This window comes from Muntiacus reevesi, chromosome 2 (assembly GCF_963930625.1).
Source record: "Muntiacus reevesi chromosome 2, mMunRee1.1, whole genome shotgun sequence".
Classification (NCBI taxonomy): Eukaryota; Metazoa; Chordata; class Mammalia; order Artiodactyla; family Cervidae; genus Muntiacus; species Muntiacus reevesi.
The window spans coordinates 231,805,627-231,823,475 of NC_089250.1; the positions used below are offsets into that span (position 1 = coordinate 231,805,627).

At 41.3% G+C, this 17,849-nt stretch overlaps 1 protein-coding gene and 2 non-coding genes across 4 annotated transcripts in view; all 3 read left to right on the top strand.

Annotated features, from left to right (window-relative positions):
- TENT4B (terminal nucleotidyltransferase 4B) overlaps nucleotides 1–17,849 on the top strand; it is a 65,699-nt gene that overhangs the window by 36,541 nt on the left and 11,309 nt on the right. For both annotated transcript variants that reach the window (XM_065925291.1, XM_065925292.1), the window contains exons 2-4: nucleotides 13,173–13,296; nucleotides 15,244–15,290; nucleotides 16,729–16,849. In XM_065925291.1, coding sequence (XP_065781363.1) covers nucleotides 13,173–13,296; nucleotides 15,244–15,290; nucleotides 16,729–16,849 — 292 coding nt within the window. The remainder of the gene's footprint in view (nucleotides 1–13,172; nucleotides 13,297–15,243; nucleotides 15,291–16,728; nucleotides 16,850–17,849) is intronic.
- On the top strand, nucleotides 10,159–10,240 carry LOC136162295 (small nucleolar RNA U2-19). The gene has a single exon (XR_010662099.1). It is a non-coding gene; the product is annotated as a small nucleolar RNA U2-19 (small nucleolar RNA).
- Nucleotides 10,406–10,475, top strand: LOC136162291 (small nucleolar RNA U2-30). The gene has a single exon (XR_010662095.1). It is a non-coding gene; the product is annotated as a small nucleolar RNA U2-30 (small nucleolar RNA).

The window sequence follows — 17,849 nt, forward strand, 5'->3', positions numbered from 1 at the left end:
CCTTAGCTGTTCTTTTCAGGCTCAGGTGTACTCAAAGGTGTACACCTGTTTTTTAAAAAAGTTTTTATGCACACTAAAAAAGCTTTGTAAAATGGAAGACTAATCAGAAAGAGTTATTTTCTGTCTGTTTCAGAAGGTTAATAGCCATTAATGTATAAAGAATGCTAATGAACCAATAAGAGAATAAGACAGATTCAACATAAAAAATCCGAATAAAAATCTTATTTTTAAAATTAATTCCCAGTAGACTGTGAACTTCATGATGGCAAGGACCATGTCTTGATAAGAGTGTGCAAATTAAAACAATAGTGAGATACCAGTAATCATCTATTAGGATGGCCTAAATCCAAAACACTGACGATACCAAATGCTCCAAGGACCTGCAGCAGCAAAACTCTCATCCATCGCTGGTGGTATGCGAAATGGCACAGCCCCTTTGGAAGAGAGTTTGGCAGTTCTTAACAAAATTAAACACACTCTTAACAAGGACCATGTCTGTCTTGTTCAATGGAGGATCTTATCGCCTTACTCAGTGCCTCATACTTCAGCTGTCTATTAAATTGTTTTTGTCATTTAATTGCTAAGTTGTTTCTGACTCTTTGTGACCTCATGGACTATATGGCCCACCAGGCTCCTCTGTCCATGGGATTCTCTAGGCAAGAATATTGGTGTGGGTTGCCATTTCCAGGGAATCTTCCCAACCCAGGGATTGAACTGGTGTCTCCTGGCAGATTGTTTACCACTGAGCCACCAGGAAAGTCCGTTTAATAAACAGCCGATGTTTATTGACGTTTACTGTGTGCAAAGTAAGCAGTAAACCCTATGCCGAACCCTTTCCAAACTCTTGTTTAATCCCTATAGAAACTCTTAAGGTGATAGTATTAGTATGATTGTCCACAGTTTGCAGGTGCAAAGGGGGCCACTGGGAGAGGTAGAGTACCTACCCAGACATATCTGTCAGCGGGAACGCAGAGGTTTGATCCCAACTCATGTTCGTTAAATGTACTTCCCAGGTGGCTCAGTGGTAAATCTGCCTGCCTGTGCAGGAGACGTGGGTTTGATCCCTGAGTTGCCAAGAGTCAGACTCGACTTAGCGACTGAACAACATGCTCTTTAAACTGCTTTGTTAATTCCATCTAATAGTTTGTTGAAATGAGTTGAGAAAGAATTCTAATGTCCAATAAGCATGGAGAAAATTCCTAACCTTGATAGGAATAACCTGGTGTGCTGCAGTCCCTGGGGTCGCAGAGTTGGACAGTGAGTGACTGAACAACAATAGGAATCAAAGAATAAAAACAGAACACTCTCCGTTGGTGTGGAGGTTGGTGTGGAGGTTGGGGAGGGATGATCACGCATTTCTGTGGGAGACCTTACCTCCCATTCTGGTGGAGGGTGTTTGGGGAGTAACCTTCAAAAGTGTTAACTGTTCATGTCTTTCACAAAAGACTTCTACTTGTAAGAATTTATTCTAAGAGAGAAATTAGTTGATTATAGGTTTATGTACAAAGATAGCATTATAGTGTGAATTATAGTAGCGAAAAATTGGAAACAGCTTAAATGCTTAGTGATAAGGGATTGGTAGAATAAATTAGGGTATATAGGGATACCTTGGGTATAATGCAGATTTGGTTCCAGACCACCATGATAGAGAAGATTGCAATAAAACAAGTCACACAGATTTTTTGATTTTCCAGTGCATATAAAAGCTATCTTTATACCATTCCATAGTCTATTAAATAGTGTGCAATAGCATTAGGTCTTAACAAATAATGTACATACCGTTAATTAAGAAATATTTTATTGCTAAAAAATGCTAACCATCCCTTGACTACATGGTCACTACAGACCTTCAATATGTAAAAAAATACAATATCTGCAAAGCGTAATAAAATGAGGCTTGTCTGTATTTAAATGCTATATTTATATACAGTCATTACAAATAGATTTTTATAGTCTCAGATGACATGTGCAGTGGCCATGGTATAGTCACTCTGTTTTTCCACTCACTTTAAAATGGTGTGTGGAGTGAAATAGTTTGCAGCAGGTATTTGGTGAGTGTTTGTGTCTGGCACATATCTCCACCGGCTGTGTTTGCTGCTTTTTTGGGGTAGAGCTATAGGTGGTTTTTAAGTGTACCCCCCGCCGTGTGCTTTACAAACAGCTGTAAACTTCCTTATTTATTGCAGAGTTTATTTTGTTGTTGTTAAATTTGAAAGAATATAGGACCTCAGAAAGTCAACGTAGGTTTATAAACATTATGTTTTTGGTATAAATGAACTCTTTTGAATCAGTTTATTTTTTCGCTTAAGCTTAAACAATTTTTGTAAACAGTTCCAGGACTTACCCAAAAGATCTCAACAGTACAGGGGAAAAAAGGTGAATTATGAAAGCCGTTGTTGGTTCTGGCCTCTTTCACCAGCAGTTTAACACAGCAGGAGACACTGCACGTGCACATGTGTTTATACAGCAGTGTCTGTTCTCAAATACCAGCAGCGCCTCCAACCGGAAATAAATAAATAAATGAAAAAAAAATTTTTGTATTAGAATTGTATGGATTAAACACATCCACATTTCATTGTTATATTAAAAAATATAACAAACTTCTGTAGAATGAGCTATTCTTGTTGACATTTTAACCTGTGGATAAAGAAAGATTCAGCCTCTTTTTTTAAAACTCTTCAAATATTTGAGGACCTTCCGTTTGGGGGATAAATCTGATAACTGAGCTTTTATTTCAAGGTATTTATCCTTAATTGGGAAATACTATCAACTATTCCTTGAGCTACCCAACTTTATCCAGATTTGGTTGGATCCTACTCAGAGTGGCAGAGGGAGTTCAGAATTTTTACTGGTAGAGGGAAGAATGAATGACTGTAATTAAATAAAGCAAGTCTTAGGTAATCGTTTCTTGCCTCTTGCCTCCCTTTTCTTTGTCTTTATACTTGCTTGAAAGTAGTAGCAGGGGTGTGTGGCAAAAGTTAAGAGGCTTAGAAGAAGTCAGATGGCTTTCATTCTCTCTCTTCATAGCAGTAAAAAGGGAAGGAACAGAGAGGACATCAGAGAAAAACTGTCTTTCTGAAACACTGGCCTAATAAAACTGTGATCCAAAAATTGAGAGCAACAACAGATGATGACATTTAAAAGGAATGCTCTGACTTCTAGGAAAGCAGGTATGAACACCTCTTAAAAGAAGAAAGTAAGGAAAACTTTGTAATTTAGTATCCATTCTCTGCAGTTTTACTCCCATGTCCTAACCAAGGGGAAGTTGACATAGCAAGCGGCGCATTCTTCAACTATGAATAACAGTTTTAAATGCCTACGAAGTTTGCAAACCTAAAGTGTGTATTTTAAATGATTTTATGTTGTCATCTGTATTTTCTTTCTCCCTTGTTTTTTTTAAATCTTAGTTAATAGAATTATTTGGGGTGTGAATACTTTTCTTCATAAAGAAGAGTTCGACGGTTTTTTCCTTTTCACTCTGATACTGGTGATCTTCCTTGCAATATTTCAGAATTTCAGCTTTTTAAAAAAAAAAACTACATGCTCATTGTGGATATTTTCTGATAGCCATATCACTCTGCACATGCAGACTTATTTCCTTAGGCTACGTTCTGAGGAGTGGAGTTACCCTCTCTGACTCTAAAGGACGTCCATAGTTTGGGGGCCAAATTGCCCTTCTTTCTGGTTCTGTCATTTTTCACTGTGTGAATGAGTATTTCCTTGGCTCCTGCTCCTGAGCTTATTTTAAGGTGTATAATATCCCTCCTGTGACACGTGGCATGATCATGGTTGGGTGTACATACGTCATCTGAGAGTCCCTTCCTCCAGAAACGATTCTCTGTGCTGCAGCCTGTCTGGGGACACAGTGCTGAACTGGAGAGTGGAGTCAGCAGGGAGGCCTGTGAACCAGGGATCCACTGTGAAGTCATCGGGGCTGAGAGCTGGACGGGAGGTGGGACCAGGACTAGAGCGGTCGGGAGCCTCGAGGAGGAGCCGAAGTGATGCTTTGGGCAGCTTGACCGAGGGGTGCCCGCTGAGCTCTCAGAGGCTGAGTCAGAAGGTCCTCCAGGCGCGGGGCCTGCCTGTGCAAGGGCGGGGCTCTTGCAGAGATCTGGCATGTTCCAGCACAGTGCCTGTGGCTGTACTGGGAGGAGAGGCATCAGGAAGTGACACAGATAGCTTGAGGAGGAAGGGTGATCATGTGGAAGATGGCCCAGAGAAGGGAGAAGCTCGGGGCAGTGAGATCAGCTTAGTTTCCATTTTGGGGAAACAGTAACTCAGGGAGGAAAATCCAAGAAGGAAGATTAGGTTTTGGAAAAAGACGAGGAGTTTCATTTTGAACTGAACTGAGCTTGAGGTGACGTTTATGTAGAAGAGTCTAGCTGGCAGCTGGAAATACAGAATGGGTGTGTGTGTGTGTGTGTGTATGACAGTTTCTTTGTGTGTATAGTTAGTCACTCAGTTGTGTCCCAACTATTATGACCCCAAAGACTGTAGCCTGCCAGGCTCCTCTGTCCATGAAGGATTCTCCAGGCAAGAATACTGGAGTGGGTTGCCATTTCCTTCTCCAGGAGATCTTCCCGACCCAGAAATCAAACCCACGTCTCCTGCATTGCAGGAAGACTCTTTACTGACTGAGCTACGAGGACAGTTTCTTTATAAAAATCAAATTTTAGAGCCTCCTGAAGAAGTCACTGAGACTGCTCTAGGGATTGCCCTAGGGCTTACTGTCACTCACCTCTCTTGGTTCCTACTTGCATTTGGAAAACATCATATAGTGCAAAAGAGTATATAAATCCCTACACCTCAGACCTCAGTTCCACGCCCCAGAGGAAACTACAGCGAGCATGCATTCTTCCTGAAATTTCTCTAGCATATAATAACACACATTTAAGTCCCTAGAGTGGATGAGTCAGCCACCAAGAGAAACTTACTACTACACTCACTGCATCACATCATGCGTGCAGTAACATCCCAGATGTGTCCTGTGTCTGTTGCTGCATGCCTGGGTTTGGAGTCCCTTTCTGTTCATATCTTCCAGGTGCCTGGTTTATGACCTTTTGGTCTGCAAAGCTAGATTATTAGAATAACTTGAGTCTTTTGCCTTCAAGTGTTAGTTTTCCTTAATGATATTTTCCCTTGTTATAAAAATAAACGATAGTACTCTTAACATGTGTGCATTTTAAAAGATAGACTGTATACATCAATGTATGTGAGCTATGGGAAAGTCGCTCAGTCGTGTCCAACTCTGTGCGACCCCACAGAGTATGTGTCCATGGGATTCTCCAGGTCAGAATACTGGAGTGGGTAGCCGTTCCTTCTCCACGGGATCTTCCCAACCCAGGAATTGAACCCAGGCCTCCTGCATTGCAGGCGGATTCTTTACTAGCTGAGTCACCAGGAAAGCCCAAGAATACTGGAGTGGGTAGCCTATCCCTTCTCCAGCAGATCTTCCCAACCCTGGGATCGAACCGGGGTCACTTTAAACAAAGTGAGTCTCCACCCCCAAGTTCGCTTATCAGGCTTAATAATCATAAACAGTATGGTATATAGACCCTGTTCTATGAGGTGGAGGTTGGGGGAAATACACATACATGCACACATGTGTATTTTCACGTGTGAAAATTTAAAGAAGATGCAAATGACTATAATCTCTCCCAACAGATAATAATGATTCCTGTTAGAAAAGCAGATAAACAGATACACACTGGTGGTTTAAAAAATTTATAAAATTATACACAGTGATATGAAATAAATAACTAAAGGTCTCCCTAACTCGCCCACCAGGCTGTGTCCCTCAGGTGATCACTGATAACAGTTTTCCTTCCAGAAAACTTGTAAGTAGAAACATGTGGTGACTTTCTCTTGTGTGTTTGCGTATATGTGTGTGTGTGTCTTTTTTAATGTACATGAAAGGGATCCTTTCTTTTAAACATAACACAGCTTAGGTCTTTCTCTGTCAACTCAAACAGCTCTTCTTCGTTCTTTTTGATGGGTTATTGGCTATAATTCAAGGGAAGGTCAGTGAGTATTCCTATGATTATGTAATTGGACCCCACTGATTGACATTGAGGCTGATTCTAAATTATTTAGTATTCCAAATCATGCTGTGGTGAATATCCTTGTTCCCTTATGGAAATATTCTTGGAGGATAAAAAAAAGGGGGGGGGGGATTTGTTTTTAAACAGCTTTGCAAAAAGCTGCACATACTTAATGCAGATAATGAAATTGATGAGTTTGAATGTATGTTTACTCCCATGAAACCAAGGTGGTGCTATATCCAAGGTAGTAGATATATGGGCTTCCCAGGTGGTGCAGTGGTGAAGAATCCATCAGCAGTGCAGGAGACAGGGTTTGATCCCTGGGTTGGGAAGATTCCCTGGAGGAGGAAATGGCAATTCACTCCAGTGTTCTTGCCTGAAAAATCCCAGGGACAGAGGAGACTGGCGGGCCACAGTCCTTGGGATTGCATAGAGTCGGACATGACTGAACATGCAGGCATCCATCCATGCAGTAGATATATCCAGCAGCTCTAAAAGTTCCTTGTGTCCCCTCACTTGCTTGTGGTAAGAATACTGTGAAATCTACCCTCCTAACAGATTTTTAAGTGCACAACCCAGTATTGTTAACTGTAGACACTGCATTATATGGTATATCTCTAGGACCTGATTCATCGTGTTTGACTGAAACTATATCCGTTGAACAACTCCCCATTCCCCACCCCACTCCAGCCCCTGGCATCCATCATTCTATTCTCTGCTTCTGTGAGTTTGACCATTTTTAGATACTGTGCATAAGTGGAATCAAACAGTATTTGTCTTTCTCTGATTGGCTTATTTCACTTAGCATAAGGTCCTTCAGGTTTGTTTGCATTTCACATGGCAAGATTTCCTTTTTTAAGGCTGAATAACATGTCATTATATTGTTTCCTTTGTCCGTTCATCTGTCAGTGTGTATTTGACTGTTTCCGTATCTTGGCTATCGGGAGCAACGCTGCAGTAAACATGGAAGTGCAAATGCTCTCCCGGATCCTGATTTTAATGAAAGATGGATGATTTAAAAAATAATTTATTTACATATTATTTATCACTTATACAACAACCTCTAGAGAGATTGTAGTGATTTACATTTTTACATGCTGCATGTGTGAATGCCTTTTCCATATGTCCTTGTCTATTATTAATGTTAAAATTTTGGGAGGAAGGAGTATCTTGTTATTGACGATAACTGAGTAGAACTTGGTCAGTGCCTTCATGAGCTTCCCTGGCGGCTCAGATGGTAAAGAATCTGCCTGCAATGCAGGAGACCCAGATTCGACCTCTGGGTTGGGAAGATCCCCTGGAGAAGGAAATGGCAACCCGCTCGAGTACTCTTGCCCGGAGAATCCCGTGGACAGGGGAGCCTGACGGGCTGCAGTCCACGGGGTCACAAAGAGTGGACACGACAGAGTGGCTAACACGTGACATGAGTGCCTTCCAATAGGTCTGAGGTTACAGTTAACGAGGACTTCAGTGATGGAACCGAATGGCTTGACCTTGGTGTGACGCTGTTCTCAGGCGCAGTGCCAGCGGACAGGTGTCCCCCAGGGGGCAGTGTCGGCCCCTGAACAGATTGTGGGTGACCGGCAGGGAGCAGTGTTGAGCAGAGGGGCCAGCAGTGGGTCATCTGCCTGCCTTGGCTTGGCTGCATCAGGAAGACTGCCATGTTGCTTTTGGTTCTGGAGTTGCAGACGCTGCTGAGAGACGCACACCCCGCCCTGGGTTGCCCAGCTGAAAAGGTGTGGAGCAGTTCTTCCCTTTTATAGCCAGAGAAGTTGAGCCTTTGAGGACTGTTTTGAAAGGCTAGCATTTCTCCTCTGGTGGAACTTTCGTCAGAGCAAAAGTGATTTTTTTCATGTCTTTATGACCTAAATTATCTATAGGTCGTACATTTTAAAAGTACAGAAGCTATTTTTTTGATTGATATTTCTTCTTTGTTCCATTAGATTTTTGTGTTATTGTTAATTTTGAGTTTAAATTTTACCCCAGCAAATTAATTTTGATTCTCATTTTCTACAAATTTTGGGTTGGGGCATCCTCTCCAGTTATATAGTGGCACTTATTTTATCATATTGCTTTTATATACTTTTCCTTTAAAGGCAGGAAGTGGATGCGTTTTCTTGCTTACTTTATCTTTTAAGAAGACATTGATATCCTAATAGAGGGCACTGTATTTTGGTCACTCAGGAACCTGATCACTGGAGAGTTGTATTTTGTAACTTAAGATGAGAAACTATAAGATTGGGTATTTAGCAACAATATTTGCTAATTTAATTAATACCGAGTTTTAACCAAGATGTGGAAGAAACTGAAGTTTTCTCTGCTATTTTTTTTTATCTGCGTAGTTGATATCAGAGGTGTAATTAATGTGTGAAAGCAAACTTGCAAAATTTCTCCAGTTTCCAGCCTTTATTAGGTCATCATGTCACTCAAAAGTGTGCCAGGCATGTAGTAGGCACTCCAAAAATGGGACTTAGTTCCTTTAGGATTTTTAAAGCTCCTGGCTATATGTTGTACCATGCCAGTCAGATTATGCAGTCCACGGGGAAAGAACCCCTCAAAATTATTTTAAAATCTTTATTGGAAGTTTATTTCCTGTTTGTACCAAGATTTCTCACTTAGTTCTTACAAGTTCTTACAAGTTCTTTCTCACTTATAAGCATCTTACAGATAGCCGGTTAAATACAGATGAGATAGGTAAGAATGTTTGTGTTTGGCTTGGGTAAGGAGATGACCCTGGCAGGCCTGAGATGGTTTCTTTGGTTCTTACTGTTAAAATATGTTTTTGTTTTAATAGCCCTTCTTTTTCTGCTTACTCCTCTTTCCCTCCTTCCAGTATGGTAAAGGCAAAGTAATATAAGAGGGAAGATAAGCTGTAGAATCATATTTTCTTAAATAGGAAGATGGTTCTATGGGTTATTAAAATTTAGGATATTTTTTCTTTCCATAACAGCTTTATTGTTAATAACTGTTAACTGCAAACATACCAGCTGTCTCTCAGCAGGAGAATGCGTCAGCAAACTGTGGTAGGGTAGTCTCCCCCCCGCCCCAGTAATTATTTTTTTAATTATGAAAGTATGATAAAACATTTACAGGAGACTTGGAAAATACAGGGAAAAGTTACATATAGTTCCACTATATATTGCAATTATTTTTAAAAGTAGATAAAAATTTTAGTTGGCATTTCAATATCAAACTCCCCCAGTGTATTAGAATGAATAAATAGAAAAGTAGAAGGATATAGTACACCTGAAAAGCACTATGAACCAATTCAATATAATTAAGATTTATACAATTTTCACACAACAGCAGGACACAAATTCTATTCAAATTCCCATGGACTATAAATCTGGAGACACTGGAACATATCCAGGGTCATAAGAAATGTGCAAAAATTTCATGGTCTGTCTGAGTTATTGAAATCAGTCTGTTCTCTTATCACTGTGGAATTATGTTAGAAATCAATATCCAAAGATATTTGAAAATAACCCACATGTTTTCAAGTGCATTGTGACATTTACCAAGAGAGCTCTAACTTAGCCATTGAAAGTGTGGTAGGGTAATCTTGTTTTAAGGATTTGTCATGTAAAACTATCATACCTTTCCTCCAAATTAATGTGTGCTAATTAGAAAGTTGACGGCCTAGTGATAAACAGGTGTTCTAGAATCTTCTCTGCCTTGTAATAATGCCAAGTTCAGAAATCCCTCACACAACCTCTTTTGGCTCTGTGGTCATCTGAAAGTGACTTGACGAGGACCTCACTGCCCTGCAGGGTGACCTCTTTGCATTTGCCGAAGCTGTCATAGGAGAGCACTCCTGTCCGTCTGCACCCTGCCTGTGGGGAAGCAGTGTGGGATATATGCATACACAGAACGACTTCACATCATGAGTATTTATTTTCATCATTTAGAGGGACACCACCCAGGGCAAGGATCATGTGTGACTAGCTTTTTTCCTTGTAATACCTTGAACATAGACACTCAGTAGTGTTTGGAGGATGAGTTCTTACTTAGTTTCATATGATTTAAAGATTCACTAGAGGTTGGGCTAAACACTGTTTGCCTGTTATTTGAATTATAAAATGTGTAAGTTTCTCTGAGATCTGCTCTTCCTGAAGTGGATCAATGATGAAAATAGCCTAATCTGAGCATCAGGAAAGACCCCTTAGTCTACCTGATGCATAATCTCTATAGTTCTGAGAAGCAAAGGGTAATTTAAAATAAGGTGTGTGTGTGTGTATGTGTGCACGCGTGCGCGCGCACACGCGTGCATATTTATGAAAGTGACAGTAGATAACTGAGGACTTAACTCATGGGTGGGCGGGAGCTGGCTGGGAGTGTGTGTGTAGGAAAAGCTGATCCGTTGTGAGCAATGATGAAAAGGTTTTACTACAGACCTTTATAACTATGAAGGTTTCTACACTTGATCTGAGCTCAGAATGTTTTTAAAAAAATGTGTAAGTGGGCCTTTGTAGAGTAGCTAAGAGTCAGATTTAGGAGGTTTTCCCCATTGGTTACAATGGAAGTTTTCTACAGTGATATGCTTTTAAACCACAAATAAACTCTGATAATTCATAGCAAATGATCTAGTTAGCAAATGATCTAAGAAGCCCATGTTTGGTTGTTTATTTGTGGTTCTCATCCCCACCAAAAGTGCAGAAGAGTAAAGCAAGCCATAAACTCTCTAATGACTAGTCATTTTAGCTGTTGTCTATTAGAAAACAAAGGGGGTGACCTTAGAGAATATATTAAAAGCTGAGAAGCTTTTAAAAAAAGTCAGAAGATACTAGGGTAACTGGAAGGCACCTAGTTAAGTCAAGGAAGACTTGACTCCACTGGGAGTCTCTGGGTTTAGCGGCAGAGCTCCCCGGAGTTTTAAAATCCAGTTTTCCTGTGGTGTTGCACAGTGAACAAGCAGAACGCCGCTGTCAGTCATTCCTTACCAAATGGCCCAGCCCTTGAAAACCGAGGCTCTGAAAAGGCTTCTGGCGGCTGCTCCCTAGGCTGTGCCTGAGAACTCTGAGGCCAGAAAGGGAACACAGCTGCCCTCAGGCAGAGCCTGAGCATGGAACTGGAGTGTTTTGACTCTGTCTGAAAAGAAAACATCAGAAGCAGCAGAAACTATTGATTAAAGTTTACTCTGCCGCATTCTGTTAACAGCCAGTGGGTGTTGAGATTTGGCCTTCTTTCCTTTCCCTGTAAGCATTGTGGGTCTCCTGGTGTTTCTAGCTTCCTGGGGATCCTGAACCTGCTCTGGACCTGAATGGGCTTGCAGCCGCAGCACACCCCTCCTTCTGGATCTTGTTACTTTGAGACTGCCCTGCCTCCCGCTGCCACCCCCCCACCCACCCACACACCGGCTCCCCTCCGGTGCTTGGCATTGCTGTTTAGCTAGTGCCCTTCCCCTGGCTTCCTGGGTCATCGCGGCTGTGCCGGACTGAGGTAACCGCCGGAGCATCCTCAGTCTGATGTGGTACCTCCAGCGACCTGGAGCTGGGTCTCCCGGCTTGTCTGCATCCAGCCCAGGTTTTGCAGATTTCCTCCCATTTCATACTCAGGGAAACCCCTGGTGACTCAGACTTTGAAGAATCTGCCTGCAATTCGGGAGACCCAGGTTCGATCCTGGGTTGGGAAGATCCCCTGGAGGAGGGCATGGCAACCCACTCCAGTATTCTTGCCTGGAGAATCCCATGGACAGAGGAGCCTGGTGGCTACAGTCCTTGGGGTCACAAACAGCTGGACAGGACTGAGTGGCCAATACTTCCTTTCCCTCCTGAAGGTAGCTCTTCACAGCTGCACCACCTTGTTAAGGAATGCTATTTTCATTTTCTTCTGTTCTGATTCTTCATTTTCTTCTGTAGTAATTGACTGCATGCGGCTCCTTAGCCAGGCTTCTTAGTGTTTCCTTTAATCTGTTCATCCATTCCCGCAGCCCCTCAGACCTCACCCCTCGCAGGCATCCTCACATCCTCACTCTTCTCTTTCCATTGCTGGTCCTGTCCTGTGGCCCAACCATTTTGTGTGTGTGTGTGTGTGTGTGTGCGCGCGCGCGCGTGTGTGTGTGTGTGTGTGTGTGGCGTTTCTGAGCCTGTGGTGTTTCTGAGCCCATTTCTTTCCTGCCGCCATCCTGGTCCTGTCTTGTGGCCCAACCATTGTGTGTGTGTGTGTGTGTGTGTGTGTGTGTGGTGTGTGTGGCGTTTCTGAGCCCATTTCTTTCCTGCCGCCATCCTCCAGGCCTTCATCCAGTCCTTCTACACTTGCAGTAGTTTATGAGCCATTCTTTCTGCATCCAGCCGTGTCTCTTTGCCAGCCCACTGTTTGCACCATTGCCAGATGAATCTTAAAGTGCTCCATTTTTGAAGTCAGTCTCTCCCTGGTCCCTTGCAGAAACATCCGGGAAGGTCTGAACTTGCAGCGTGTCGCTCAGAGTCGTCCGGTTCTGCCTCCCTCTCAGGACCTGCCCCTCCCTCCTCTCCTCCCTCTGCCTCAGGCTGTGCCCTCTGCTCGCTGCTCCCTGAGGGGGGCCTCGTGCCTCTCCGTCTCTGCGAGTCTTTTTAGCTCCTTTATGGAGCCTTGTCTGCCAGCCATTCTTTTTAGGTCTTTGTTGATACTCCCTGGCTGACCTGTTCATTTGACACTTAATTCACTAAGCAAACATCATGAAAGACACGCTTTTTTGCTCCTGTGAGGAATGGATTTCAGAGGGGGAATAGGGTCACCCCCACTGCCCGGAAGCTTGTCTGTGTCTTCTTGTGTTTATATCTACTGGATCAGAAGTGTAAAGGCAGAGTATAAAGGCCTTCACTTGAAATTTAAGAAATTTTGAAATCTCCAGCACTCAGCAGGTATTCTGCACAGGCAGATAATAAATGCTGTGAGAGCTGCTAGTACACTTCCAGTAAGACTTCTTGGAATTTGGAATTTCTCGTTTTTAATTACTTTTGCATTTTGATTAAATTTTGTGCATTCCCATTTTAGCTTAGTGTGAATTATAACATTAAAATTAAGGTGAGAAATCTGTGAATGTAAAACCTGCAGATGAGTTTAAGACTTAATTGGGTAAGATTATTTAAAATAGTGATTTCTCATTAGATTGGCCTTGTCCATATTAACGTCTCTGCTTTTTTTCTTCAGTCTGCATGAAGAAATCAGTGATTTTTATGAATATATGTCTCCAAGACCAGAGGAGGAGAAGATGCGGATGGAGGTGGTGAACAGGATCGAGAGTGTGATTAAGGAGCTCTGGCCCAGTGCTGACGTGAGTACCTGTCTGGGTGCTTAGGTAGTATCCCTGTGTATGTGCATCTGTAGAGTTATGGTCTAATGCAATTTCAAAAACAAACCATTTTCTCCAGCCTTTAGATAAAATTTTGGGCTTCCTAATTATTTGCATTGAGTTGAATGACTTACTTAAGACTATTTCTTTGCGGTACTGCTAAAGGCAAACTATATTTAGGAATCATTAGTATAATAAGAGAAGAAAGATAAATCAAGCCTCTTTGTGTTGCTAGCAGTGGGTTATTTGGATGTGATGTATCAAAACTCTTTTACTATTTTGTTCCAACCTGTCAGTATGAACATTGCATAATTGTTGATAGCTAAATGAAGATGTCAGGTAGAAATTTATTGTGTCATTTGAAGTTCATTTTCATAGTCTAATGTAGGCATGTACTCTACTCTCCTGAAACTGCTGTCTCCTTCTCTTTTTCTTATCACTCCTTGTCTCTCAGTATAGCCCCCACCCAGTGAACAAAACTTTGCCCAAAATTTCCTCTGCTTGTTTGTGGTTCTTACTATTGATGGTCACCGTGGAGGGCTCCTTCGAGGGTCTATTCTACAGTTTTGTTCATTCAAAGAAGTGATTTATTGGAATGTCTTCCTTTATATTATGTAACTTTTCTTTAGATTGTGTCATGGGATGGCAAGAGCAAATCCAGGGAAGCATTTTTGATCCAATTGGCAAAACAGAGAAGCTTCAAATAAGATATTAGGGGTACAGGGAAGAATGCATGCGAGCACGCTCAGTCATGTCCGACTCTGCGACGCCATGGACTGTAGCCCGCCAGGCTCCTCTGTCCGTGGGAGTCTCCAGGCAAGAATACTGGAGTGGGTTGCCACCTTACCTCACAGGTTGAACTTTTTTCATTGTTCATCCCTCACTGCAGCTACGTGTGTGCACACATCTGCCTGTGTCTTCCATTGCTCCCCGTGGGTCGGGAGAGGATGTGTCTTGGTCTTGTGCTGCAGCATGCTGTTATAGCGACAGTGCCCGGAGTTCTCTGTGGAGACGGCCTGCAGGCCGCCACGTGTCCTGCGACTAAGGCAGTCTGCCCGGAATCCAGGGATCTGTGAGAAGATGCTGCTTAGAGGAACAGAAGTTAAGGATTTGTGACTGTGTCTTTAGATGTTTAGGGAATACTAGTGAACATTCCTTTTAAAAGGCTTCTGTTTAAGTCCACATGTTTGATATTTGAACCTAAGAAGTTTAAACTAACTTTCAGAAGTAGCGCTACTTAATACTACTTTCTGTGAGACGTGGAATCCTGCTTCCACGAAAGCGTGGTGGTAGGAAAAAAGTGCTCTTGTAGTACTAAAAATTACCAGTAGAGGGTGGCAAAGTCCTGCAGTTCTCCATGGTTTGGCCTTTCATCTGATATTTTTTGCTGTTCAGTCGATAAGTCATGTCCGACTCTCTGCAACCCCCATGAACTGAAGCAGGCCAGGCCTCCCTGTCCTTCACTATCTCCTGGAGTTTTCTCAGATTCATATCCATTGAGTTGGTGATGCCATCCAACCATCTCATCCTCTGTCACCCCCTTCTCCTCTTGCCCTCAGTCTTTCCTGCATCAGAGTCTTTTCTAGTGAGTCGGCTCTTGCATCAGATGGCCAAAGTATTGGAGCTTCAGCTTCAGTATTAGTCCTTACAGTGAATATTCAGGGTTGATTTCCTTTAGGATTAACTGGTTTGATTTCCTTGCCATCCGGGATCTCTCAAGAGTCTTCTCCAGCACCACAATTCAAAAGCTTCAATTCTTCGGTGCTCAGCTGCCTTTATGGTCCAGCTCTCACATCTGTACATGATTACTGGAAAAACCGTAGCTTTGACTGTACGGACCTTTGTCTGCAAAGTGATGTCTCTGCTTTTTAATACACTGTCTAGGCTTGTCATAGCTCATATTTTTAATATAATTTTTTTCTATTTCAGGTCCAGATATTTGGCAGTTTTAAAACTGGCTTGTATTTACCTACAAGGTTAGTACATTTATGAAGCTTTCAAGGAACTGTGCATTTTTCTAGAATTTCTTTGTTTTGACTGTTAAATATGTAAGAATAGAAACAAAACAGATTTATGAAATCTTACTTGTATTTTACTTGAGTTACCTTGAAATAGAGTGTCACTACAGAGAACTGTTCAAGCCTGTAACGTAACCCACTAACACAGATGTTAATGTAATTTTATGGTAAAAGACCTGGTCATGTTCTAGAGCTCCGTACGCTCAGGAATGCCAGGCCTCTCATTTTTTATTAAGAGCTCAATACTGTTAGCTCCTGTCACCATATTCTGACTCAAAAGTTTAGGGTATAGATTCTTCTCTGAAAAGTCTTGATCTTTTCAGGCCCCTTGTTTATTTTAATCTTCTCAAATGAGGGCTGTCTTGGCCCATAGCTGAGGGCAAGAGTGGGGTATGTGTATTGGGGCTGCTTTGAGGGAATGGTAAGACTTTATTGAGGATCAAGTACCTGTTCTCCAAGAATTAAACTGCTGTGGTCTTCAGGAAGCAAAAACATTTCATCATGCATTTGTTTTTATTGCGGTAAGAGTACTCAACGTGAGATTTACCCTGTAACACATGTTTAAGTGTTTAAGTACCCAGTACGGTATGATTAACCGTAGGCATCCATCATGTTTTCCATTTGAGTTTGATTTGATCTACTTTACCCAAACTTAAAATGTGTTAAAGTGGATGCATCCTGGCAGTTTTCATTCTTCCCATTGTTGTCCTCGGCCTACAAAGCTATGAAATATTCAACTTTGAGTTCATTAGTATTTTTCCTTATTTAGGTTCTGAGCATCTGCAAAGCCTGAGTCATTCTTTCTAAAAATCTAATTTTTATGATAACCTAGTTCAGATTTGAAAAGGGCACAAAATTAATGACAATGAAACGTCTGAATCCCACCTCTCCCCCCGAGTTTCTCTGCTTGGAGGAGCTGCTACTACCAGCTCCTTGCATATCCTTCCAGAGAGATTCTGTATATATAAAAGGAAATGTGTGTTTCTTCCTTTCTTATGCACATGGTAGCATACTAGATGTACTAGTATGCCTGCATCTTTTATACTTGATAATGTAAGTCACGATTAATCAGTTAGTCTCTTTCACTTGGAAGGTTTTAAGGTTTTTAGTACTTAGAAGCCTTTATGAACAGGAAACATTACCTGGTGTTTTTGAGGGTTTGCTTCATTCAGAATCACCCATGAAATGACTAGGAGAAGTAGGAGGTTGTTAAAATCACCAGCCTCCACTTCTCTGACAGTCCTCACTGATACCTTTAGTCTTCATTGGGCAGTGCGAGAGTGAGAAATAAGTTTTCATCGTACTGTTAGTAACTTGTTGGCTATAGCTTGGATGAGAGAAAGCAAGTATAGTTTGTTGCTTCTTTCAACAACTCCTGTGTATGCTCTGTGTTCAGTGACATTGATCTTGTGGTGTTTGGGAAGTGGGAAAATCTACCCCTCTGGACCCTGGAGGAAGCTCTTCGGAAGCATAAGGTTGCAGATGAAGATTCGGTGAAAGTTCTAGACAAAGCAACTGTAAGTTCTTTAGCATTTCATCTTAAACTCTCCAGTTACTTATACATGGAACGTGTGAAATTAAATTTTAATTTTGGTGCGCACAGTTGGATTGTGACTGAATGATTCCTTCTGCTCATGATCCCAGTGCTTGCACATAAAAAGTTGCAATTGTGAGGCGAATTATTCTGGTTATCCATTTCTTTCAAAAATTTTACTCAATTTTAATCATATAATACTATAGAGACTTTTTAATACAAAAAGTGTAAGTAAAGATATGGATATCTAATAAAGCTTTAGTTACACAGATATTCTTTTACCATATTTTGTATCTTTGAAGAATTGTATTAATTGAAATTTTGTAGATCATTTTAACTAATGGAGTGAACATTAAGAATTTTCATGGAAGCTCATTTTAAAAATAAATATATCTATTTTAGAAGTTTGGATATTTGCATGTCAGGTTTTATTAGAGCAAAATGTGTAGTTTCTTCATTAAAAACTATATTAATTTGGAAATCTAGTTCTGTACATCGTTTGCTGGTCTGAGTTTTCTAATGCATGGTAGAAGAAGAGCTTTTTTTCTTTTTTTTAAAGAATTCCTGATACTTCATATAAACCATTCTATCATTCTTCATTTGAGAATAATTATTACAGTTTAAGTTCTCTTGTCAGGTTGTTTTTTGGGCTATATGCAACACTGACCAAAAATGCCAGTGACTTACTGTGTATGTGGCTTAAAAATCTAGCAGTTTTCTTATTGGAAACAGTTTGGTGCTGTGGGCCGACATTCATAATTATTGATCTTCTTGTGTTGGAAACTGTTCTCCAAAGTAGATTCATATCGGGAAAAGTTTTTGTTATTTTGTTTCAAAACTCTCAATCAGTAGAAATTTCAAAATAAACTGCAGAAGTTTAAATGCTAAATATGCAATATAAGATATCTAGGCAGCTAAGTCAGCTCTGGTTTGCAGTGTTCAGAATAAAGTCTTCCTGAGAAGATCAGGATCTCAGCTCTGGT